Consider the following 26,273-nt stretch of genomic DNA (forward strand, 5'->3'; position numbering starts at 1 on the left):
CATATCCGGGCGCCCGCTATAGGCTTCCCTTACAAGTTGCCCCATCCAGATGTCTCTTCCATTCCCCTCAGGGGGCACACTGGTTATGGAAACAATTAAAAGCCTCTTTCAGCGATAGCACATTGAGGCTGTTTATGCTCAAAGGCCCATTTTGTGTTGGAATTTAATGCCATGCGAATGTCTTTTGCTACACTCGCTCTACTTTCCAAAAAAAAATAAATAAAATCGGCACTGCGGCAATTGATTGTTCACTGCTGTCACTCTCAGCTGCCAACAAAACATTCGGTAGAGTGGCAAAACTTAAAAAGATCCAACACAATAACTAAGGAGAATGGCGGTCCAAAAAACAAAACAAAACAAACAAAAAAAAAACCCATGGACATGGAAAGGATCCAAAGCATACCACATCATGTATCATCAATTTTGGATAGAAATGTATGGCTACAAAAAAAAAAAAACATGGACATGGAAAGGATCCAAAGCATACCACATCATATATCATCCATTTTGGATAGAAATGTATGGCTACAAATGGAATCGCCTTGCTGTTGTTTATCAGAGACGGATTTATTGGTGTATCTACACTCTGCTTTATTTTATTTATTTGACAATAAAGTTGTACTTGACTAACATTGAGCCTAATATTCCAAAACTGATCTCAACCCAATTGAGCATGCTTTTCATTTACAGAAGACACAAAAGAACCCGTCAAAACCCACAAACGGACACCCAGTGAAGGCTTGAAAAAGCACCTGGGAGCAAATCATTTCATTAACAAAAAAAAAAAAAATCTTATAGTTCAAATTACGTAATTTTTCCGAGATCATTTTGAGTCCGTTAAAATAGGAATAAATTGATTTAGCATAAAGTGACTGTAATTCCAAAATGGTAAACATATTTTTTTAACTGTCTGAAATTTAATCCGAAAATCTACACCCCAGGCACATCTTTAAAGTATTTCAAATCAAATGTGATGTTGTAAAAACGCCAAAACTCTGTGATTCACTGTGTCGCGGCACAGTGTATCGTGACAAATACATGTGCCGCCAGAAATAATCCACGGCGGCTTTATTGTTTCAAAAATGATTCTTTTATTTACTTCAAATAATTCTTCTTTGTCTATTTATGCCAGTGTCATCAAATGACAGGCACAACAATTGTAATATTTTTCCACTGGATGACAGGAGGTCCATAATTAACTTACATTTGTGAGTAATTTGAATTGAAATTTTTTTCAAAACGTTTGATGACATTTTTGCTGTGCTGTGAGATTTCTTTTTTTTTTTTGTAAAATATGTGCGGTTGCTCAGTAAATGTTGGGACACAATGTCTCCGAATACTTCAGAAAATGCTCAAGAGCCCTTCGAGATGGCTTTGGGGCAGAAATGTGCTTCAAAAAGCTCTTTTCCAAGAAAATGTGTGCATCTGCTGGCGTCAATAAAAACAAGAATTTTGAAGGAAAGATGTTCATGCATGAAGAAAAGCAAGGTAAAAGCGATCCTCTTTAAGTTCCATTCCTACAGCTGCCGTAGCCCAAATTTCTACGCAAGCATTAACCTACACAAACCCAATAGCAAATACATAATCATACTAAACATTTGAGTGAAAAACACTTCTGGGCCTTTAATATAAATCACTCAAATGAAAAACATCCTGACGTGTCATGCGACCTCTTGTTTTTAGGCTGTTTTGAAAACTAGTTTCAATGAAAATAGAGCATAAAATGGCTGCTATTAAAAGCAATGTTTCCTGAAAAACGCTTAAATGACATTTGCAAGTCTAAAATTCAACTGCGCCTTGACTGTTACATTTCAAATTAACTGCGGTGGGCTGAAAAAAATAACAACTCGGTCATTGTCCAAATGCCTCTCGACCTACCCTGAACAACACAATAGAACAGGGGTTTAGCACATACAAACGTGACTCAAAAAAAAGGCCGTTTGGCAAAAAACGTCAACGTGCACATGCTAAAATACACAACGATGGAGCGTCACACATGAAAGGAAATATGTTTGAAACTGTGGCCACAAGAGAGATAGAACGTGCACAAAATGCCAATTTCTCGCTACAATATACTAGTTTGTGGCCACAAAATAGCGCTTACAAAACACTCATTTGTGGGTTTATTATCATTCCCATTAAAAAATTATTTGCCCTAAAACATGTTAGGTGTAATTTTTAACTTATGTCCACTGATTTAACCGAATCATTATTTTAGTTGGAGTGGGGGGCGAGGGGGGGGGGGTTTGTTTTGGGTTTTTTATTTCATTATAGGTGCAGTGTTAATATACAGTCAATTGTTGTTACAGTAGCTTACAATACTACTGAATATACACCTCCTGGCGTGTGATACCCACTTAGGCCTGCTAAAACATTGCAATATTTAATGTTGGTCATAATGGTGGTTCTTGCAGAGTTCAGAATTTTGGGAGTTGGTATTTAGCATAAAACGTTTGTGATAGATAATGTCCAAATAGAGAATGTCCCTATTGTCCAGAAATGATGTGAACATTATTCATTTGTACTTTGTGTGCACATTCTACCTACTCCATGGCCAGAGGTTTTGAATCTGTATGCTGTTCCACCTAATCTGTCGCTAGATATTAGCATTTTGGGTTTTGTTTTGCCCATGTCCCATCTGGGGCTCCATACATAACTGGGATGGATAAACTGCATAAAAAGGTTACCCAAACACCCATTTTCCAAGACAATATGTGCGGTAAAAAGTGGTGCATAACAAGAGTTTACAAAGGTAAAATGCTCCTGCACAAAGAAAGCAAATGTTCTAGTTCTGCAGCACATGAAGAAAACAAAACATCACTGGTGAAAACATATAAAGTGTAATTCAACTTGTTAATTGAGTAAACTAAACACACAAAACCCATCTACTTTTGGCCTACTGTGATCCACGTGTTGCCCGACTCTACAGGGCTGTAAAGCTGTCACATAAACAATTCTGCTAATAGAAGGGCAAAGAAGGGGGGTGAAAAAAAAGAAAGCCATCAGCTGGTTCAAGGGCAAAGTCGTCGAGTCAGAGCAGGAGTGAAGCTTTACTTAGCAAAATGACATCACGCTGTCCGTGGGATGGATGCCCTCTAAGATGACCCGCGTTGTGTGGAGGAGATGGGGGGGGGGGGGGTGTAATGTAGCGGGGGTGCCACAAGTTTTGTTTGTGACAACAAACCCTGCTTTCTTGTTATCACGAAAAGCCTCTCCATGCTCCGCGCAGTAAATTAAGTTTCAAACAGTTCAGCAAAGTCATAAATTACATAAAAGCAATTAAAATGCCAACCTCTGACCTTGCCCGACCGCCACGACCACCTGACTTTATTTACAGCACAAAAATAATCGCATCGATACACGGGAGCACCGGGCCACGAGAACCGAAGCTGCGTGAGGTGAAAGCCCAGAGAGAAGACGCCATAGCCGGGGAACACTCCTCCAGCAGTTTTCTTCTTATCCGTCGCTCTCATTCTCCGCGACGGGTTTAAAAGTCGAATACGAGGAAGTGTACTTACTTAAATGGACATACGGATCATGGCTGTCCATAACGGTTGTTATAGTGGAGGCTTCGTAGGTGTCCTACAGTCGGCGGTACTCGGCATCCCCGCGCATTCCTCTCCCGGGTCGGACTGAAAAGCGTGCGAGGCGGCTCTAGAGCCCAGGGGGCCCGGCCAGGGAGGAGGAGGAGGGGCCGCTCAAAAACAGCACTTCTCCCAATGACAACAGTGGTCCGTATCAAGCTCCAACACGATCGGGACCAAACGCCTCTGCTGCTGCCGTGGTGGGTCTGAGGTTTTTTTTTGTTTTTTTTTTGCGTAACTTGTTGGCCTACTTTACGGTTAAATAGAAGATCCATCAAAAAATACCAAGAATTAGACGCCAATGCTTTCAGCTGCGAATCCGGGACGAAATGTTTGCTTGAAAGCAGAAAGGAATAGCAAAGGTCTCTACAGCGCAACACTTTTTTATTTTTATTTTTATTTTATTTTATTTTTTTATATAAATGAAGTATTACATTTCAGGAAAATAAACCATGTTTGAGCTGTAGTCATAAACAGCAGTCAATGGAACGTCAACAAATGATTTGCATGACTGCATTTTCATAACTAAACATTAGGTACAGTATTGCTGATTATCGCTGTAGAATATCCAAGGTTTTTTTCCCCCTGCACTTACCAAGCTAGGTCTTCAATAATTAACACACATTAGATTCGACTTATAACTCTTCTGAAAAATCCAAAGTGGGCATAATTATTTTTTGAAACAACCTTCATAGTATTGAGGGTCTTTTGTGCTAGTCTATCAACTGAATGTTAACCATATCTATCTATCTATCTATCTATCTATCTATCTATCTATCTATCTATCTATCTATCTATCTATCAAGATAGCCATGTAGCTCTGTTTTGAGCTATTGCTCTCCAGTGGATATAAAATGTCTACACACCCCTGTTTACGTACCATGTTTTTATGATATACAGTAAAAAAAAATTGACTTTTTAGCTAACTAGCAAACTCGATAGGTGGCTTTAATGTGACCTACAACCTGTACAATTCAATTGAAAAATAAAATCAAATGAAATATTTTTTGAGAGGGGAAGTAAGAAAAAAAATCTGTTTGTGCACACCCTGTGTACCTGGGAGTATAGATCTGTTTCCAAAATTAACCAATCACATTGAAGCTTATGTTCAATGGGAATCAGGTCTTACCTACAACCATTTTACAATTTTTCTCAGGTACCTCTCTCAGATCAGAATTGACATTTGCAAAACAGTAAAGGATGAAACAAAGTGAAGATAATCATCATCAGATTGATCTAGTTTTCTATACATCCATTAATCCATCAACATTGTGTGTGTATTATCTTGAATTTGCATATGGAAACACGATACACAGTGCTGTATTTAAATCATGGATGATTCTTAACATTTGCATATTCAAGATGTTTACTTCAGCCCTTCTCATGTTTACCTGTTGCTAGTGTGAGACTAAGAGTGGGTGGTGCCCCCCCCCTCTCCATCCCTGTGGAGTAGACCCCCCAACCTCCCATACACACACACACACACACACACACACAACACACACACACACACACACACACACACATGCACACCCCTCTCCACAGAGCGGGGTCATGTAGGGGTGAAGCTCCCGGTACCTCCGAAGGTTATTCAGGAGTCAAACTGCACTGAGCCATTCACTGACTTGAACTGCGCGAGTGGACCAGACGTTCCGTCAACGCCGGGGCCGCTGACCACTCAGCTGCCCCACTAATGGGACCGGCACCCCTGGTTCCACCGTCCTTGTAACAGCAACCATAAAAGAGCTCACGAGGGATGCTAACCAAGATGAATGGCATTTTTTTTTCCTTCTCGTCTCATTCTGCGCTAATCAGAGCTTTTCATTTGTTATGGCCTTGCGCCAGCCCCTCTGCCACGGCCTCCATTAGGGGCCAGATAACGTATAAATTCATTAAAGTCAAAGAGGGACATAAAGTGCTCATTTGTCAGACTGTTCTTTGTGTGGACCTAATGGTGGCACATGGTTCAAGGCATTGAGATGATTTCAGAGGGCTTTTTTGCTATGCCTTCTCTGGACCATTATGGCAGCTGATTGTTAGGTATTCGAATTTTTGGATGTGTTACATACCAACCTTTTATGAAGCTTATTTTACCTTGGGCTTCATTTGAATCATTTTGGAGGTTCTCCGGTGCATTCATCAACTTCAGCATGCTACCACCATTCACCAACACACACACACAAACACAAACAAAACACAGTCAATGAAGCAACCTTCTGCACTAATCCCTTTGTATTCACAGCACCATTCCCACCAAACAATGTCCTCTCAAACACTAATCCCAACCCGAGGTCTACAAACCTGGTGAGCCGCCTGCTAGCAACTCACCGCTATGGAAGGCCATCAAATGAAAACTGAGTAACGATATGCACAGCCATGTATCACCACATAAAAAATATATATATGGAGAGTACTGAAGGCGCATCCGAATAAACACATGTTTTTCCAGCTTCGGGATGGAGGTTGAGGCTGTTGTTGTCACAGGAGGGGGGCACCCTCCATCTGCCTGTGCTCTCATTAGGCCATCTCCATTACATTTTATCAGAGGGAACCCCACCCCTTCACTTCTGTGACAACCCCTCCTCCCAGTTCCATACATACGCCTGAGATGATAAGTGTTCTACCCTCTTTGTGTTGGGCCTGCATAAGACAATGCAACACAGCGCAGCGGAGCATCATCCATCTCAAAGGTCATCAATCTGAGACACAAAAGATGAAATGTGGTCCGAACTCGCTTTTTTTATCCACCAAGGGGGTTTCTGTTTTGTTACTCTTTTCCCTGACACAGCAGTTCACTGAAAATGTGCTAGCTTGCGTGGCCTGATGATTCTGTGGAATGTTTGTTGTTTATATCTGAGGAAAACACCAGAATCGCGTTCCTTGGTTGGAATCAGCCGAGATGCTGTTGATTCAGGCAACGCTAGCTTGTGGTCTACAGCTGAGTTTCTCAACTGATGTCACCCCGCGACCTGCATTTTCCTTTTGTTGCATAGAAACTGACATTGTCTACATGTGCGAGTATTATCGTCGCCAGCCATCATGACTACACTTACTGAAAGGCAAATAGAAAATGCAACCACCTATACGCTGACGGTAATGTGATTTCCTGCGAATAAACAACTTGTGAGGCATGTAGGCTTTGGCAGAGAGTCGGCATGACTTAAGAAGTAGTGGTTAATGGGCATTTGCTTACCATAATGATTGCAATGTTGCGATTGATTGTTCTTTTTTTTTTTTTTAATTACATATGAATGCAATTTCCAGTGCATGGACACGCTAGGATTAAAAAGTACAATGGAATCGCAAGTATTGTACAATTTGGCCATAGTGCATGACATCGAGTGGCACAGTGGGCGAGTGCTTAGCGCATCTAACTGATGGTTCTAGGTTGCGGGTTTGAATCCGAGTTCTAAAATTGCTGTGTGGAGTTCTCGTGTTTCCCCACCCCCATTTCCAAAATGTTTTAATGGGGGCTTGACTCTGTAATATGAAGTGATGCAGAATTACAGTGCGTTACACTGAGTGCTGTTCCTGCTGTCCAATTTATGTCTCTCTTCACATTCAAATATTTAAATGTGAGTAAAACACTCGACATAATATGAACCTACCTCTTAATTAAATGGTAATCATAACAGGATCACCTCAGACAAAAAGCAGGAGAGATATCGTGCCGCAGTCTTAACCTATTAAAGCGCTCTGTATTGGATTAACCTGATAATCCGTTGTCCATGTCTGCATATGAGAGGCTTTACACACAATCAATATGGCAAAGACCCCTTCCTACTGCCCCCAACCGCACGCCATCGTGCAAGCCGTTACCACACCAGCTTAAATCAGGCACGTGCGCACTATCAAAAAGAATGAGAACGCCATCTTGCAGGCAGACAATTGTACGATAAATTTACGCCGGCGGGACAAAATATTGATATTGTGATGTATGGAATCATTTTATTCTTATAGTCCAGCCGAGTATCACTACAAAAGCGTCAAATATCAATATTATGGCTTCTCAACCTTCAAATACTTGATGACACTTTTGACCTTTTCATGTAATGTGCATCTCAGCGTTTGCCAATGCTATATATTGCATGAATATGCTTCAACATTAGAAAATATTAAATCAATGACAGAAGATAAAGGCAAAGGAGTAACCAGACAGATGGGGCTGACATTATAGTTGGAAAGATAATATAAGATATCATAAAATACTCAGTCATTCCAAACCCTATGTTGCCATCCTGGCGGCTCATTGCCAAAAACTGCAATAAATGAACTGCAATAATACAAAAAGGAATGTACATCCTTAAAGCAACTACGTTTAGTTTTTATGTGATGTTAAGTTTACGACTGTCGCACATTTCTACCATTATTTATTGTAGAAATGTGCATTGTTAGTGCGATAATATGAATTCCCGATGAACTTTCTGAATATCTTGGGTATCCATGTTCGAAGTGCTCTTACAAGACTTCTGGCAGATGGCTTACTCTTAACGAGTGCTTCCTGCGCCATTACAAATCAAACAAGATGATCTCTTGAGCTCTCAAAATGCAGCGGACAACATCCAATCCAGTGCGAAGTCAAACAGACCACCTCAGGTTAATCTCTCCGCGACCTGAAATGTTCACTAAGGATTAGCGCGGGTGTACACCTGCTTCAGATTTTTAACACACCTTGACGCAGTGTTTTCCAATCTTTATTTAGCCAAGGCACGTTTTTTTTTTATTGAAAAGTTGTCCCTCTGTACTTTACCAAACAAAAAAATCACACAAAATAATCTTGTCTTGATGTACTCACAAATGTCAGTGTGAAATTTGGGATTGTTTAGTATTACAATATGAATTCTTTTGCATGTTTTGGTACAAGAGATGGATTATTTAGTTCATTGTTGATGGAAAAATGATCAAAGGTGCACTGAATGACATCTTACATGTGACCCCCCTTGCCGAAACCGACTCTAGGACCGGGCCTGATTATTGGAGTGACATAAATCGACGCAGGACGGCTAAAATATCCTGACAAATTTAGCTCTTTAGTGGACACTCATCAAAATCTTAACTCTACAGAAGGTGTAGAACAGTGCTGGAACAATTGAAGCAAGCAACCTTCCATTGGATTAAATTTTACTCTAGTGTCGTTGGTTTGGATTTGAATGTTTCGTTTTTCCATCTGCATTTGTGGCAGACAGTCATCTATATTTCGTGACTTTATAGGCCAGATGCTCCCTGTCGAGACTCTTAATTCAAACCACAAGTGGCACATCAGCAGTGTGAAGTCGAAGATTTGTTGGCATTCTTCCGTTTTATCCACACCAACTTCCAAACCGAGACAAGGCTGCTTTGGAATCTTCTCACAACCTTTACAATTGGTAGGACAGTTGTCAATCACATCGTCTTAAGCTGTCTTTTTTTTTTAATCACCTCTCTTGTTAGTCAATTTGAACAAGAATTTTTCTATATAGGGTATGGACATGTGGGAATTTGTTACTCATCACAACCACGAAGCAATGGAACATCATTCTAAGAAAGTGTAGTTTAACTTTAAAAATAAATAATGAACAACATACTTGTTTAAACACATGTGCTTTATGCTGTTGTTTGATTTATTTTTTCATTCCGTTTGTTTTAAAAATTCGTTTCTTGGACATTGTTTGACCTGCCTTTTCATTTTATGAAATAAGGAAAGGAATTTCTTGACAAATGCCGTTTGTTAACCTTCATTGTTTAGTGCCATCCCGCCGCTTAGTGGCCAAAGCGCTCCAAAGCGGCGAGACCGGCCTTGAATGAATTTTGGCCCTGCATGCATCCCGTCATGTCTCTAAGGAAGATGTGTATTTGTTACGTCATGAAAATACATTCTTTCCGGTCAGTTTCGGTGGATGTACACGTTTCGATACCAGCGCGATTCAATTTTTGACATTAAACTTACCAATGAATTTGAAGGAAAATGTCGTCCAGTTTAACGTTAGATTTCGATAACCATCAACGTTGTTTCACGATGAACCCGGATATGGGCTTCTCCATCGACCAGGGAGGCGAATGGGGTAAGTTTTTCTAAACCTTCTTAGGCACAGATAAAAAGTGTCGCTTGTGAAAATCATAAAACAAATCAACATGTGCTACGTCATAGCGTTTGATAATATTTAATATAATTTAGAATTAATGTGTCATGTGTTGACACAAAGGTGGTGGTGTACCTTGCTCCTTGTTCCAGCACGAGTTAGCGTTAGCTAACTGGAATTGACGCGATGATGTAATAGCTTGTGTTCGAAAGCAATAACAAGCAAGTTGGTTCCAGCAATCAAATTCTTACGTTATGATGAAAAAGTATGTAATTTAGATTGCGACTAAAATGTTCTTGATAGGATACTGTCAAACTAATAGACATTTATGTACACTAAATCCAATTAATGCACAGTTATAATAGTACACTTGGCAATGGAATTCAACTACCATCAAGGCTAGAGGTTGTGGCAACATCATCTTGTTATACGCAATACTCATAAAGCATTTACCAGATACCAGTTAATTATGCCCATTACGTAGGCGTTACGTGTCCTTGCTTTTATCCATTTCCATTTATTTATGTGCAATACATTTTAAACGAATCTTTTAAGTACTTAAAAAACAACCTTCGTTTATATTATAGCAGTGCTTATGTTATTATGTTATGAAAACTCCATAATTTTACAATGGCACGTAACAATACACATTTTAAGAATAAAATCTGTCTAGTTTTTGGCAAATAAGTAAACCTTGATGATGGTACTTGGCAAGTATTTTCCTTTTCAATGGTCCTTAATTTGGCACTAAAGTTTAAGAACCATTAATCTGTTTTATTTGGTTTTTGGAAGGCAACAGTAGTAGTTCAACCGGTCCATTAGCATTTGCACAATTAAAAAGAAAAATATTGTCCGACTAGCTTGTGTGTCAGATTCACGTTTCTCTTTTATTCAACCTTTTAAACTCTTGCTTTTTTTCTTCCTCCAGACATCAGCCTTTTTGATGAACTTGACTCCCTGGGGGATGCAGACGATTTGCTCAAGGTCCTTGAGAATGCAGACTATGTGAGTAAAGTTTGACTTCAAATTGAAATTTCAAAAGAACGGAGTGTGAACAATGAAGCTTCATAACAGCCAAAGGTGAATACGACTAATTTGGGTCAGCATTTACCAACTGTGTGACTTTTGGCATTACAGTGGTACCTTAACGTATGAGTACCCCAATTAGAAATTTTTTTTTTTTTTCGTTAGGAGCTGTCACTAGATTGATTTTTTTTTTTCCTTTTTCTTGCAAGCACAAAATTGGCATTCAAGTGAACTTCAGGCTTTCTACCACTAGGTGGCGGCAGCGATCTCCTTGAAATGATAAAGCCCCAGATTTTTTTTTGTATTCTCTGATTAATGGCTGTGTGAAGTTGTTGTTAATGCCGAAGACTGTAAGTCAAAGTGTTAACAACTCGACTGAAGTAGATAAATAAACTCATTGGCCTTTATTTTAGCCTCACTTATTAGACCACAACACAATGGATAATAAATCTAATATTGTTTATTGCAGTACAGATTAATTTATTACTTGTGTTAAATAACACCTCAGAAGAGGACCTTGAAAAAAATTTAACAGCTTGTAAAATCGCATTCCCAATGTTGAACTGCAATTATATTAAGACACACAAAAGTATGAAAATACATCCTTTAATAAATTGTATCTGCAAATTTCTTTTTGGCATGCTCAATAATATGACAGAACAGTATGATTTCTCTCCATTTTAGTGAACAATAGGCCTACAAGTGGAACGCTTTGCCATAAGAAATGTGTCTTTTTGGTGTTTCAGACATGCGGAGGTCCAGACCTTGACTTTGATATTCCCATACCTGCATGGACTGACAGCTACCACACAAGCACCACCTGCACAGGTACAACTCGGATGCAGCCAAATCTCGATTTTATTACATGTACTGTTTGTCCTTGAAGTCTGACTTGTTAAACTAAATGCCTAGAAGTGAAGCCTAAACGAAGAACACACACATGCGTTGTTTAACATAATGTCCTGTGTGTCTTTGTCCTTGTACTTCCAGACGGTGAGGTGAGCGTGCACTCTCTGTCACCTGCTCACACCCTGAGCTCCATCCCTTCCCCCACAGCTGTGGAGGCGCAGTCCCCGTATTCCTCACACGTAAGTCCAGTGACTACACACCTTCACAGTTTTCTCCTTTTTACTTGTATTTCCAATGCAACCCCGCCCTTTCCGTACGATTTACATGCATGCACGAATCCAGATGGTAACAAAACATGGACAGATGCTCGCGGCTGACAGATACCGACTGGACACGCTTCACTCCTGAGAGTCACTTATTAGCAAAAGAGGCAAACACCTTGTCAATTTAATGTTTATTGTCCATGTCATGGTTGTTGCCTCCATTCTTTCATTTAATACAAACCGTCTTGACAGGTTTAATCAAATTAGCATAATCTAAAAGGCTGATGTTTTCACACAATGTCACAAGAAAGACAGGCTTTCCTAGTGCCAAGTTATTGACTTTATTAATGGTAACTGGAATGCAGGAGAGAGAGAGAGAGAAAATGAACTTTTACAGGGTCAAAGAACTTGTCACATGGACGTCTTGATATAAGGCAGTGGGTGTGTTTTTTTTTTTTTTCGTGTTTGTTTTTTTTCCCCCACAGCCAATCAACAAATTGGTACTGACAATGATGATAAAGTTGTGACTAATGTAGTAAAAGAAGCGTGACTACAATTCTGAATTGTAATGATTAAAAATATTGCACTTTCGCGGTACACTATTACTAGAATGAATAAACAACACAATTTTGAAATTTGAGCCCAAGGGATTTGTCTTTTTGCGCCATTTGTAAAATTTGGCATCATTTTATTCATTATAATCTGTTGTCACATGACTCGTAAATTATCAAAGCAAGTCAAGCTTTCCTCTTAATAGTGACTGAGGGCGTTTATTAATGCAACTGAAGAATTCCTTTTTATAACAGTAGTACTTTACTAACAAGTTCATTTCATTCCGTGATCAAGACGGACACACACACACACACACACACACACACACACACACACACACACACACGCACACACACACATTTCACTCAACCATCTGCGCATGTGAATCTTGCTCATAAGATTTTGCACACCAGTGCAAAGCAAGAACAAGCAATGTCTCCAAACTAAACTAAACAACTGGTAAGACAAAGTACCTCTGTAAATACATTTTTGTTTATCAATGAACTCAAAATAAGGCATGCAGGAGATTGCCCTCATTCCAGATACTGAAGGCACATTCCCCCTGCAGGATGAGGCCTTCTCTCCGCAGTCGCAGTCCTCGCCGTTGTCGGTGTGCTCCGAGTCCAGCGGGTTCTCCAAAATCACTCCGCTGGCAAAGAAAGCACCAAAGAGGACGAGCCAGACAGCACGAGGTGAACAACTCTCAAATCAGATGCATTTGGTTGTATATGTGCTTCTGCATGAGTGATATCAGTGGTGACGATATGAAAACAGTGTTAGGGAACCCCCTTGGTCAGGGAAACCACTGCACTGTCTGTTAATGTGTGGTGGCCTATGTTTTGTTTGTTTTGCTTCACCGCACATGTAGTGCAACATATAGTCAAAAGTCGGGGGATGTCCATCATGATTTCCTCACAGGCCGCATTGTTGTTATAGTTGCCTTTAGGGGGTAGTTATAATGGTGAAACCACATTAACAAAAACCACAGTCTTAACAGTATAACGTCACAGCATAAATAATACCAGTCATGTCCTTTTATTTCCTTCCCGGGCACACACCAACGCAGCCAAAACAGCGCAGCAAAACAACAGGCCCATTCAGATGAGCGCCAAAGTTTCCATCCAGCCCAAACCGGTGATTGCAGCTGTGCCCTTGGCTCACGCAGCCGCTCCCCTGCAGCCCAAGACAATCATCATCCACCCCCTGCAGACCGCCATGCTGCCTGTGGTTAAAGCAGCCCCGATCAGCATCCAGCCAGCGCCCTCTCCAGGTAGGAGCATCACACAAGTGTGTTTATCATTTGGAAAGCCACATCTATTGCTGTGTTCATCGACTTGTGTTTAATTTTGTCAATAGGAAAACCAAAACTGTTTCATTGCATTATTTTTTTCCCACATGAGCATAATTTTTTTATCAGGTAACCAACAGAGGGTACTGTTGGCTAACAGTTGCAAGTGTACCATTCTAAATGATCAAATCAAATAATTAACTTTAAAATAATTCTGACAGTGCTTGGGTCATCTGGCACTCATTATTATTACTTGACATTGTTTATATGTGCCATATGAGTGGCTGGTGACCAGTCCAAGGGTGTCGCCCACCAATCACCCAAAGGCAGCTGGGATATGTTCCAGCTCATCGGTGATCCTAATGATGACAAATGGTACAAAAAATGGACGTTGAACCCCACTTTCTCCGTTTTCAATGCTTTTCCCGCTTCTGCGTGACCAGGCTGGTCCACGATGTGTTATATCTTTAACACCTAGGCCAATGTAAATAGTGATCATCCAAGTGGGCGGCGTCACTGCTGAACTCTTCTTGCCTTGAATTTGAACTTGGCTCCTCTGCCGTCCACTTGGATACAAGCTGAGGCTACAGATGGCCAAGTTTGATACATCGAATCTTTGCACCTGAGACCAAAGTCTGAAGTTTCCTGTTCTTTGTTTGAGCACGGTCTCCTGATTATTCACAAAATTGAGCTATTTTATTTGCATCATGACAGTAATGTTTTCATTTTGTAGTCTGGCCTGGGCCGTAATGTACTTTTTACAAAGAACAAATTGGTCTCTTGAGGTTTTTTATATTCATCGCTCTAATTTTGAAGTGTTTGGCTCAACACACACACTAATTAGCCGAGTTGGCTAAGTTGATTAGCTCAGATGGGCTGTTTTGTATTTAAAAAGTCTCCGGTAATGATTCATGGAAGTCAAAAGAGTTTCTTTTGTGCTATCTCCTGCTTTAATGTGCTTTCGGTTCTTTTGTGCTATTGCTGGCATATCCCCATATCAGATGTAAGCTGTGTTTTTCAAACGTGGCCACACGTGCACATTTATGAGCACTCCTCCACATGAACTAAGACGTCTTTCCACTTGGAATGTGAAAGTAAAGAGAAAAAAACTGATCAAAGATAGTAAACTTCTCCACCTCCCTCCACATGAACTAAGACGTCTCTCCACTTGGAATGTGAAAGTAAAGGAAAAAAAAACTGATCAAAGATAGTAAACTTCTCCACCTGTAAACATAGTAAGGGCCGTTAAAAGGCGAGGGGTTAGCGGAGGTCACCAGTGATGAGGGAGATTCTGTGCCATCTGTAGCCAGACGCTCTTTAAACAGAACACTGATACTACTTCCTGCTAATGTTATCATTTATCTTTACACATTTTGTTTGCGATATGACATGACAAATTGCTACTGAAAGGATATCTCACACAATATTTCACATGATTTTACTATGCGCAAGAAGTTATTTGATAAAATGAGTCATTTTGATCATGCAGATTCTATTTTCATAATCATATTGAACATTTTGCACATATCCGTGAAATCGCTGTCTGTCCTGCCGATATGGGTTAGCTTCCCCGATAAGAAACTTCTTCAATGCACTCAGTGAGGCCCACCGTGTGTTCGTAAAATGATACTAGCCAAAAATGTACATCCAGTAGTTGTCCACCTTATCAGCAAGTTCACATATTTCTCAGTTTGCCCCTAAGTAATTTATTATTACATATTTATTATAAAATAACAAGTGCGCGTACTTGACCAATAGTCATTTCTATGAGCATAACATTGACTTAATACAATGATTATGAAGTTCAAAGCCACTTTTTTTTTTTGTGTGTGTGAGATGAGGAAGGCTCAGAGGCACCATACGATGATATTGACTCAAATGTGTTATCTTTAAATGGCTTCCTAAACAACTTTATTGTAATCTGTGTGTTGCCTCTCTCTCTTTTTTTTTTTTTTTTTAGGCCAGCCCATCAGGCTGTCACAACCGAGCCAGTTACTACAGATCAAAACCCCCCAGGCTGTTCCTGGCAGCGTGGTCGCCATGCCAGCCCTCGGCCAGGACAGACCTGTCGTCGCGCCATCGGTGGTCACGCTTCGAACCCCTTCTTCGGATGACGACGTGAGTTAATGGTTTTTCATTCGGGTGGAGTGGAAATGCTCTGCTCCGTGCCTGACATAACAATGTCACATTTGCCACTTGTTGCTAGGTAAAGTTCAATCTTTCCTGCCTCCTATGCCAATGAAAACAATGGCACACACACACGATACCCCAACATAGAACTGCCAGCAACTGGAAGTCAGACAATCTCTCTCCGTCCCTTTTTTTTCCCCCTACTGGAGCTCATCCCCAACTCACTTTGGGACGAGAAGCGAGTGTTGAGGCGAGAAGCGAGTTACATTCTCCACAGGTTGCCAGGACACATCAAAATATCAACAAACAACCGTTCACACTCGCATTAACACACCTATGGATGAGAGTCTTTAAAGTCTTGAGTTTGACTACTGTCAAATGCTAACCACAAGGCCACCATGTTTCCCAGACACACTCTTTAAGCCAGGACGTAAATTCCCCAAACTGCACAATAATGATTATAGTACAGTAAATGAGTATAGGATCGTAAATCAGTACTCTGCATTGTATTTAAAATAGATATTGGAAAGAAAGAAAGGAACAACTGCAATTTGTGTGGCTTTAGGATGCCCCAAGGATGCCCTGCACTACCATTTTGATGTCAAGAGTCTCCTGAGCTTCATTATTTCGCGCACACACTTGAGTTATTGCTCAATCTGTGCAGTGACATGTACATCCTCCTATTGTTTACATCTACAAATCTTGCACTGCTTGTCCAGATTGTTTGCCTGCGTTACACAGAGCCTCAGTGTTGTTTCGGGCTTTGGTCCACAGAGTCGCTGCTCGCGATGGCTCGCTTTTGTCTGACCTTTTTGATGAATTGAGAAATGTTCTCACAGCTCTGTTTGTCACCATTTTTTTTTAGCTGGGAGATGGATCTCCAGTTGCTTATGGTTGCTGTTTAACTTGGCGTCCATGTTACCAAAATGTTTCAGTCAGCGCTTACATGAAGAGCTCTTTGTGTATTATTCGGAACAAGGAATAATTACGGTAATGAATGTTGTGGAATTAAAGACCCCAAAAAGATATTAAAGATCCATAAAAAAACAAAACAAAACAGTCGGGTGCCACAGAGCGACGCATCTACGTCTTAACACAACAAATTAATACAGTCTCATGTAGAAGTCACTCACAACACTTGGACTCAAGGTTGCCGTTGCACATGTGCTATGTCAGGGCTTTTTGTGTGTTGGAATTAAAGTTTAACATCAATTTGCTGGCCGAGCGTCAGACAGAATTCCCATACCTTCAAAATCATCACTTTTCAGGACACACCCAATATCCCATGTTTGTTCAACCATTAACAGGGCATCATCGTTGTGAGCACGCCATTTTCAACACTTTAGTTCAGTCAATAAATTGTAAATGTTTTTTTTTTTTTTTTTAACTTTGAAAACTGCTTGTTTACAACGAGCGACTGGAGATGGTGAAAGTCAAATAACACAGCCTGCATGTAGGTCATATCGTTGTTATTGAGAACCTATTCAGCCGTGAAATGCAGCACAGTGGTGTACCATGTGGGCCCGGTCACATCTAATGTCACATGCCTGTGAAACATGGCCTGCCAGTGCCAGGTGTTCAGGTCTGCTATTCGTGTGTCGATGTGTTACTGTATTGTGACCTATAGTTAGGTTGGAAAAGCCCGGGTGTAAAATGGCTGCCAATGATGACATGTTTCAGACAGGTGTTGTGCAGGATGAAGCTTTTGCAACAGCTGTAAACAGCCATCAGGGATTGGTCCCCCCCCTTCTTTGTAATGCCACTCCGGCGCAGCCCGGGGATTTCGCCGCTCCAGAATTATCAGTCTCCACAAATCATCCATTGTCAGGATTAGGGGATTTAGAGGAGACCCCGGCAGCGTAAGGGGTGGTATGAGTCTTGATTGATAGTGGTTCGTTTTTACACTGTGTTACATTTGGATACCTCACTTTTTTTCCCCCAACTTGTGAAATATTGAGTGTAATATTGGTGTAAAAGTAGGGGAGACCGTCGTGTTAAAAAGAGGGTTTTCCACTCTACGTAGCTCTGATAGTTGTCACCACGGACCATTTGAGAGAGCACTGAAAGTGCAAAATAATGTTTGAAATGATGGAATGTGAATTGTTACCGAGTTACACAAAAGAAATGTATTGCTCCCATAATTTGGGGGAAACAAACAACCACATAAAAGCCATGTTTTGTTGGATTTTGTTTTCCCAGAGTGTGTGGGAATTGAATGGATCTCCCCGTCCTGCATAACTTTGTGTTTAAGACTTGGCAGGCAGGATCAATTGTCACCATGTGCTGAAATAATCCAGACGAAAGAAAATGCAGAGATGATGCACAGTTTTGTCGTTGGTGTGATGGCATGACTCCTTCTTGTGACTGGCTCCAAGTCATTTCACCTGTAAAAGAATAGCCACTGAAGGCAGCAAGGAGCTACGTTCCTACTTTGCTATTCTCTGTACCATTTTTCCTCACTCGAGTCGCCGGTCTGCTAGAGCCAATCCCAACAGACAGGGCGAGAGGCGGGGTACACCCTGAACTGGCCACCATTGATTGGCAGGGCACATAAAGACAAACAACCATTCACACTGGAATTCATATATACAAACAATTTAGAGTCTTCAGTTAAGGTACCGTTGATTTATCTCGGTCTCAGTCTTTAGCTAACATTTTAAGATGCACACAGACAGAGTTAGCGCACCCCTTTCACCCACCAGACGACTTTTGCATGGTTGCGAGAGCGACAGCGTGTAGGCGAGTTAATTTGGCCTTGCACTAAAGTATTTATATTCAATGATGACCCAAACTTTGAAAACCCCCGTAATATATCAAGTCTTTGTATTGTTTTGTTTTTAAATTATGCAGTCTGACAGTCATCTGACTTGTATGCGTAACTAGGCCACCGTAATTCATGTTTATGACATCCAGTTAGGTCCACAAATGTGTTCGCTTCAACATGTTAAATGAGGCCTGTCCATTTATGATGGGTTAATCACACACTTCCTCCTTTGGTAGCACTTCATCTGCACAATTGCATGACCGACTGACAGCTGTTAGCAGCTGGTCCCTTCTGCAGCCCTTGAAAGATTAGCTAGGTCCGTGTAATCCGCCCATGGGCAGACTCAATGTATTTCTATAGTTTGCATGGTTCTGCCCATGAACATTTTCTCAGTAACAAAAAGGCAACCACCGTTTTTGCCCTGCTCAGCCTCACTATGATGTCGAGGTGACGTTCACCCCTCGCTCCACTCTCTAGTAACTGCGTAGTTGCGCCGTTCCCAGGCTCACTCATGTGGCACGACTCCCAGATCCTGGCTGGGAGACTGAGGAGTTTCTCAGGAGACGAAACACAAATAGGGGGATCCAAATAACTTAATCACTGCCAGGGCTATTTGTCCTGCCATCTAAAAGGCTTTATCTCAGGGAACGGGTAAAGTCTCTCTGTGTGAAATGCCATTTTAAACACAGCTGCCCTGCGAATGACTCGCGACCAGTTCAGAGTGTTGTCCGCCTTCCGCCCGAAGTCAACTGGGATTGGCTCCAACACCCCCCAGCGACCCTGTTCAGGATAAGCGGTGTTGAAAATGGATAGATGGATGGAACCACAGCATGCAGAAAACACTACACTCTCAATTGCTAAAATCCAAAAAGATGTTTTTGGTTTTGTTGGGTAACAGTATAATTTTAGCGTAATGATGGTAATCAAGGAAGCCCTCTGAAGTCAATTGTTCTTTGCAGGACACAAAACATCTTTACCCAGTCGGGCGTCACGGAAAATTCCGGTGTTACCAAAAAACAAAGAAACAAAAAACAAAGCAAGCAAACAAACAAATAAAACAAGTTAACCGCTGTTATTATTAAGCTAAAAGACATTCGCAATCAACATATCTCCCTGTCAAATGAAGGTAAATGTCTTCTAAATTTGATACACCACAGAATTGTCGTTTACTACCCTGCCAAATTTGAATGACTATAAACATTGCCGGCAATGTTTATAGTCATTCAAATTTGGCATATATATAAGATGACGCTTCAAAATATTGACAAAATATTGACAAATAGTCATGTCAACAACCACTACTTCAACATGCTTTTGTTCAACATCTTTCTTATGCCGACATGACTACATGTTTGAGCCATGAAAATAGATCTCCCTGAGTCACAGGTGGCTAGAATTTAGCCCACCTTGTCGCGGACTTCTCGGACTTCATAAAAATTTAAAAAAAAATAACTCTTACTCGCCCTTTCTCTGAGGGAAGTGCACTCACGGCAGACAACAAGGCACTCTAAAGCAGTCATGCCAACAGGCTGAAAGGAAAATGCCTTTTTCGGGCTGTAAGCCTAGCTAGCTAGCTAAGTGCACATCGTAATTGTACTGGACACCTGCTGATGCAAACAAAGGTGCTTAAGTTCTTATGTAATGAGAATGGCACATGTGCAGATTGTCAGAGTGCGTCACTGGGTCCAGTTTTAGCCACACCACAAAATATTTCACAGCTGAAATTGTCTAACATCTTAATTTAAGAGCCTTTTTTTTTTTTTTTTTTAGTTCGCAGAAATTTTGTTTGGCTTTGAAATATGATTTCTACCATATGTTCAAACGGAGCTTAACTTTGTTTTCGAGTCATGATTTTTGTCAGCGCAGTTTGTGTGTCTCTCTTAGGGAATCATTTCTCAAAAGTATGACATGCTTCCATCAATTTGTCCTTTCTAACAAGCCCTAAAAGCATCTTGATGTCAATTTTTTTTGTGTGTGCACTTTGGGACTCTACGGGGTGCGAAGTCAGTGCAGTGGTGTCGTGAACCCACTGACAGATGTATTGAAAATTGCTATTTAAGACTCCCATCATTTGTACTAAACAGGAGTGCGAGTGACGCAAACCCCGTCCCCGTCCTCCTTTTCCTTTACTTGATTCCTATCTGGCGTTTCTTTTAACTGGCCTCTGTCTTTTACATCAGTGTTCTGCTCTTGTCACGCTCCTCTTTTGTCACACTTGCCACAAACACCCAGAAGATGAAGTAATGTGAATTTAACACCATGGGAAGAAACGTGTCATCAGACAATTACGTCGATGGACATGGGGAAGCAACATGCGGCTCATTAGCAAAGATTTGTTTTCAACATTTCTATATTTGTGATCAAAAGTTACCACCATGTTTAGTACTGGTAAGACAGCAGCTGCTCTTTTAATACAGTTTTTTTTACAATGGTGAAAATGGATTTGAGTTGAGTCAGCTATTAGAGAACGACCGCAGTACTTGATTCCATGTTTGCGCTCAAGAACCTCCTTTCTCGCAAGAAGTCAACTGTAAACACATCTGCTGTTCTTCCATTACATTAATCAAGAAAATATTGCCACAACAAACAACGGCCGAGCAGATTTTCAACGCTGCGCGGTGAAATGGCGGTTTTACTTTTGGATGATCTGCAATAGAAGTATGCAAGATTGAGTGGGGACATGCAGAAACGTTTCTTTTAACTGGCCTCTGTCTTTTACATCAGTGTTCTGCTCTTGTCACGCTCCTCTTTTGTCACACTTGCCACAAACACCCAGAAGATGAAGTAATGTGAATTTAACACCATGGGAAGAAACGTGTCATCAGACAATTACGTCGATGGACATGGGGAAGCAACATGCGGCTCATTAGCAAAGATTTGTTTTCAACATTTCTATATTTGTGATCAAAAGTTACCACCATGTTTAGTACTGGTAAGACAGCAGCTGCTCTTTTAATACAGTTTTTTTTACAATGGTGAAAATGGATTTGAGTTGAGTCAGCTATTAGAGAACGACCGCAGTACTTGATTCCATGTTTGCGCTCAAGAACCTCCTTTCTCGCAAGAAGTCAACTGTAAACACATCTGCTGTTCTTCCATTACATTAATCAAGAAAATATTGCCACAACAAACAACGGCCGAGCAGATTTTCAACGCTGCGCGGTGAAATGGCGGTTTTACTTTTGGATGATCTGCAATAGAAGTATGCAAGATTGAGTGGGGACATGCAGAAACATGATGTCACACCCGTGGAAGGAGCGAATGATCGACAGCTCAACAGGTGGCTCATGTGGGCATTAATTGCATTCTCACAGCAAAGCTGCCCCCAATTGTCCTGTTTGGTTAGGTGCTTCCCCCAAACGCATCCAGATGTGATCAATCCTGTGACATGAGTCATAATCGCAAGTGTTGTTCTTTTCCTCTCCCACCCCGTTGTTTTCTGTCTGTCCCACTTTTCCGGCCTCAGTCAAAGTTCTCCCAGAGGCAGCAGCGCATGATAAAGAACCGCGAATCGGCGTCCCTGTCGCGGAAGAAGAAGAAGGAGTATCTGCTGTCGCTGGAAGCGCGCCTGAAAATGGCTCTGTCTGAGAACGCGGTGCTCAAAAGCGAGAACGGCAACCTCAAGAGGCAACTGGAAGGCCTGCGGAGTGAGGTGAGCATCAAGGTGATGCTGAGCTGTGTTCATCAACACTGAGAGAAATGCAAAAGTTGGTTAACTCATTCAGTACCAGCCAATTCTGGACCAAGTCTGAAAAGACGTTTAAAAACGTCTTTTGGGAGTGAATGAGTTAAAGTACCCAGATGCTCGACAAATATAAGTCCTGATTATTATTTTGTCCGCAGCAGTTGAAAAGGTAACTATTTTGACAAAAGAAAGGAGTTGAAAGTAATTTGGAGTAAATTGTCAGAAAATAAAGACTCAAGTAAAGTGCAGGTACCTGAAAAATGTACTCTTATGTTGTTACGTCCCACCAGTGGGAAAAGGTCCCACGCGTATGCCCAAAATGGCGTCATACACAACTCGTCTTCGACATGCTGTATGAATTAAAAAAAAAAAAAAGTTTTTTTTTTTTTTTTCCCCCTGCAAAATTCCGTGCTGAAGGCAACCGCTCCCAAGAGACGAGCCGTGTGCCTCATGGTGGTCCTGGTCTTCCTCGTGCTGAATGTCGGACCAATTAGGTAACACTCGAATTGACACTTGCTTCTTTATTTAAAGAAAAGTTGTTGGCAGTTGCTGTCGGAGCAATATTACTGCAATATTTAATTTACGGTGGGCTTACAAGAGGAAATAAATGGGAATCCCGATGAATCACTGCGGGACTCCTGCCTGTCATGTACGACATTATCCAAAGGCTTATTGAAAACAGCGCAAACGAGTTCCTGTTGAGTCAGACTGTTTGCTAAATCCGGTCGACAGTTTTGTCAAATCAATGGCCAACTTTAGGTTGAGGTAAGACTTTGATGTGATTACTTTACAGCGGTTGATGCAGACAATGTGTTGCAATGAATCCGTGATCTGAAAGAACTTAGCGGTCCATCGTGTAGATGTCCTCGTCTTAGCATGAGTAAGACTGTTCTCCTCTAAAGAAAAAAAAAATACTCATTTAGTCATCTTCGCAGCCATTCCTCTGATGTGCTCGCCAGAGTTTACAGGACTTTGTGACGAATAGGTGAATAAACCTCAGAACAATCCTGCTGGGATTTACTGGGATGTAAACATTTACCCAATGCGACCGTTAGAACCAAACATGTGACGCTCCAAGTGCGGCGTAAAATGCATATGCGGTCCTTCCTTTTCATCTCCGCGTTCACTATTACCACATCTGACAAATGAAGACGGGTTATATAAAAGAGTTCAATTCGGCCCAGTTTGCAAAACAACTCGTTTTCCAAATGCTGTTTAAAATAAAAAAAAAAAAAAAGTTTTTTTTTTTTTTTTCCCCCTGCAGAATTCCGTGCTGAAGGCAACCGCTCCCAAGAGACGAGCCGTGTGCCTCATGGTGGTCCTGGTCTTCCTCGTGCTGAATGTCGGACCAATTAGGTAACACTCGAATTGACACTTGCTTCTTTATTTAAAGAAAAGTTGTTGGCAGTTGCTGTCGGAGCAATATTACTGCAATATTTAATTTACGGTGGGCTTACAAGAGGAAATAAATGGGAATCCCGATGAATCACTGCGGGACTCCTGCCTGTCATGTACGACATTATCCAAAGGCTTATTGAAAACAGCGCAAACGAGTTCCTGTTGAGTCAGACTGTTTGCTAAATCCGGTCGACAGTTTTGTCAAATCAATGGCCAACTTTAGGTTGAGGTAAGACTTTGATGTGATTACTTTACAGCGGTTGATGCAGACAATGTGTTGCAATGAATCCGTGATCTGAAAGAACTTAGCGGTCCATCGTGTAGATGTCCTCGTCTTAGCATGAGTAAGACTGTTCTCCTCTAAAGAAAAAAAAAATACTCATTTAGTCATCTTCGCAGCCATTCCTCTGATGTGCTCGCCAGAGTTTACAGGACTTTGTGACGAATAGGTGAATAAACCTCAGAACAATCCTGCTGGGATTTACTGGGATGTAAACATTTACCCAATGCGACCGTTAGAACCAAACATGTGACGCTCCAAGTGCGGCGTAAAATGCATATGCGGTCCTTCCTTTTCATCTCCGCGTTCACTATTACCACATCTGACAAATGAAGACGGGTTATATAAAAGAGTTCAATTCGGCCCAGTTTGCAAAATGCCGGACTTTTAGATTCCAACTATAACAACAGGATTCTCTGATGTCACGTTATAAAAATGTTTGCTTTCTCTTGGGGAGGGCGTTCTCCACGAAGGGACGCGAGTTGGATTTGTTGATTTTGATAAGCTTTACGGTGCTCGGAATGTGCACTGGATCTGAGGGTTAGTTGTGTAGCGCTTGCATATTAAAAACTTTTTGTTGCTTTTGTGGTGTGCTCTGTAGCGGAGGTCAGCCTTGAGTTTCAGTACCTGCTTGTCTCGGCGTGTTTTTAGGGAATAAAAAAAAAAATCCAGAATATGCTCACGTTTACACGGCAAATTTTCTTGACATCTTTTTTGAAATGTAAAATGAAAAAGCCACCCGGTGTTGTAAAAGCATTGGATGACACCGCATGGGCTCTTCCGTGTGCTTTGGATTGCACAGACTAGATCAGAGTTCACTGTTGGACTTTGTGGCACAGGATGAAGGCCACTTGGAATTTCCTTTTTTCTTTCCACCGTCCCAAGTGTCCTCATTTCTTCTTTCCCTCTCTTTTTTTCCCCCCCACGTCTAACTTCATCAGTCAACTTCAGAGCAACGCGGGTTCTGGTCTGGAGGTCGTGTCCGTGCAGCACAGCAGACACCTGTTAGGTTTCTCCTCGGAAACAGACAGCAAGGCCGTGGCGGGCCCCGAGTCTGTTGGAAATGGCAGCGGCGAGATGGCCGACAGGTAACGTCGTCCTCCACACCCAGCATGCTGTTGACTCTGCGGCCCAGGATGCACCTGCGCTTGGGGCCCGGCTGTTACTGGTACCAGCTCATGACGACATGTGTAAACAAGAGCGTAAGGGGGCTCGCCAGCTTTTATCCAAACGCCTGCCTTCAAATATCCCCCGAGCTGTGCTTTTGAGTAACAAGGTGGGAAATTGGGGTCAGGCCATGTTTTGACATCCAGTTTTATATCACGAGTCACAGCTTATTTTTCCAAGGACTTATATATTTTTCTTTCTGCTTTAAAAGCAATTGCGGCGCAGCAAGTCTCATTTGTAAATTGCATGAATAACATTCTTATTTGGTACATTACCTGCACCCCCCGTGACCGGAAAATGATGTTTTGCAAGGTGGTTAAAGTCCACAATATTGGCAGCCTGTGTTTTGTCAGATAAACATGTGCACTCTGTCACTTTCTAAAACAAGCCAGTCACCTGTAGTATCAGCTTTCCCCAAACCGATGTAGGGAGGAAGGAACACATTAGCATTTTCACAAGGGTGTGACAGCGCCAAATGCTCGCGGAGGACCCGTTTGATTGGAGGGGATAATGCAATCTAATCTGGGGGTCTGCCTGAATAGGAAGCTGTGTGTGCAGAAAGGTTCATATGGGGCCCCAAATCGAGAGTTACGATCAGGCCCCTCGGTCTGACGTGTCGTCTAAGAGAATTTTTTCCAGGACCTTGAGAGTTTGGCTGAGGTTGAGGGGGATTTTTTTGGTGGCCCACATTTTGGTAACGAGCGCCCTTGCAGTTTGGCTCCAAGTGTGGACACACACTACATCAACAGGTTGAGCTATACAGTAATTCCCTCCATAAGATCACAGTCACAGTTACAGTATATGTGGACTCGTGAAGTAATAACTTTATATTTTGTCATTTGGTGGCCATAAGCCGTAAAAGACTTGTGAAAGGCACCACATTTAACAACCAGCTGTGGCAGTAACAACTGTCTTAAGCTGGAGCACACATGGGGAAACAAAAGGGCAAGTGAGTGTTTAAATAGTAACAAAAAACAAAATGTAAATCAGCAAAGTTTTGGCATCACTTTTAGATTTATTGAAGACGCTTTGTGGTGTATGGAAGACATGAGATGCGGGGCAGAGTTAGCCAGTTTCTTGGATACAAGGTCTTGAATTTCAATGAGTGTCTTACCTTAATCAATATGGCTGGCATGCAGAATTTACTCATATTGTGTAAGGCTTCAACAGACGGCAAAGCGTATTTCGACGTTGTCGGCAATGATGTCCGCAACACGGCAGATTAGGG

The 26,273-nt window shown here is 41.5% G+C and overlaps 2 protein-coding genes across 6 annotated transcripts in view; one reads left to right on the forward strand and one right to left on the reverse strand.

Moving 5' to 3' along the window:
- rxrgb (retinoid X receptor, gamma b) overlaps positions 1 to 3,739 on the reverse strand; it is a 29,969-nt gene extending 26,230 nt beyond the window's left edge. Inside the window, exon 1 of one of the 3 annotated variants that reach the window (XM_019897247.1) lies at positions 3,519 to 3,734. Coding sequence is in view for 1 of the 3 variants with exons in the window: in XM_019897248.1 (XP_019752807.1) it covers positions 3,519 to 3,549 (31 nt within the window). In the remaining 2 variants the exon portion in view is untranslated. Of the gene's footprint in view, positions 1 to 3,518 lie in introns of all 3 variants that reach the window. The other 2 variants (XM_019897248.1, XM_019897249.1) reach the window with 2 other exon arrangements.
- Positions 3,740 to 9,417: 5,678 nt separating this feature from the next.
- The window catches only part of atf6 (activating transcription factor 6), a 31,116-nt gene continuing 14,260 nt past the window's right edge, over positions 9,418 to 26,273 (forward strand). The window contains exons 1-10 of one of the 3 annotated variants that reach the window (XM_019896670.1): positions 9,418 to 9,625; positions 10,572 to 10,648; positions 11,416 to 11,497; positions 11,660 to 11,757; positions 12,902 to 13,025; positions 13,400 to 13,603; positions 15,582 to 15,739; positions 21,982 to 22,167; positions 22,603 to 22,694; positions 24,820 to 24,966. In XM_019896670.1, coding sequence (XP_019752229.1) covers positions 9,529 to 9,625; positions 10,572 to 10,648; positions 11,416 to 11,497; positions 11,660 to 11,757; positions 12,902 to 13,025; positions 13,400 to 13,603; positions 15,582 to 15,739; positions 21,982 to 22,167; positions 22,603 to 22,694; positions 24,820 to 24,966 — 1,265 coding nt within the window. In that variant the 5' untranslated portion in view covers positions 9,418 to 9,528. Of the gene's footprint in view, positions 9,626 to 10,571; positions 10,649 to 11,415; positions 11,498 to 11,659; positions 11,758 to 12,901; positions 13,026 to 13,399; positions 13,604 to 15,581; positions 15,740 to 21,981; positions 22,168 to 22,602; positions 22,695 to 23,464; positions 23,557 to 24,819; positions 24,967 to 26,273 lie in introns of all 3 variants that reach the window. The other 2 variants (XM_019896669.1, XM_019896671.1) reach the window with 2 other exon arrangements.

Source organism: Hippocampus comes, unplaced genomic scaffold, assembly GCF_001891065.2.
Source record: "Hippocampus comes isolate QL1 unplaced genomic scaffold, H_comes_QL1_v1.1 scaffold22, whole genome shotgun sequence".
Classification (NCBI taxonomy): Eukaryota; Metazoa; Chordata; class Actinopteri; order Syngnathiformes; family Syngnathidae; genus Hippocampus; species Hippocampus comes.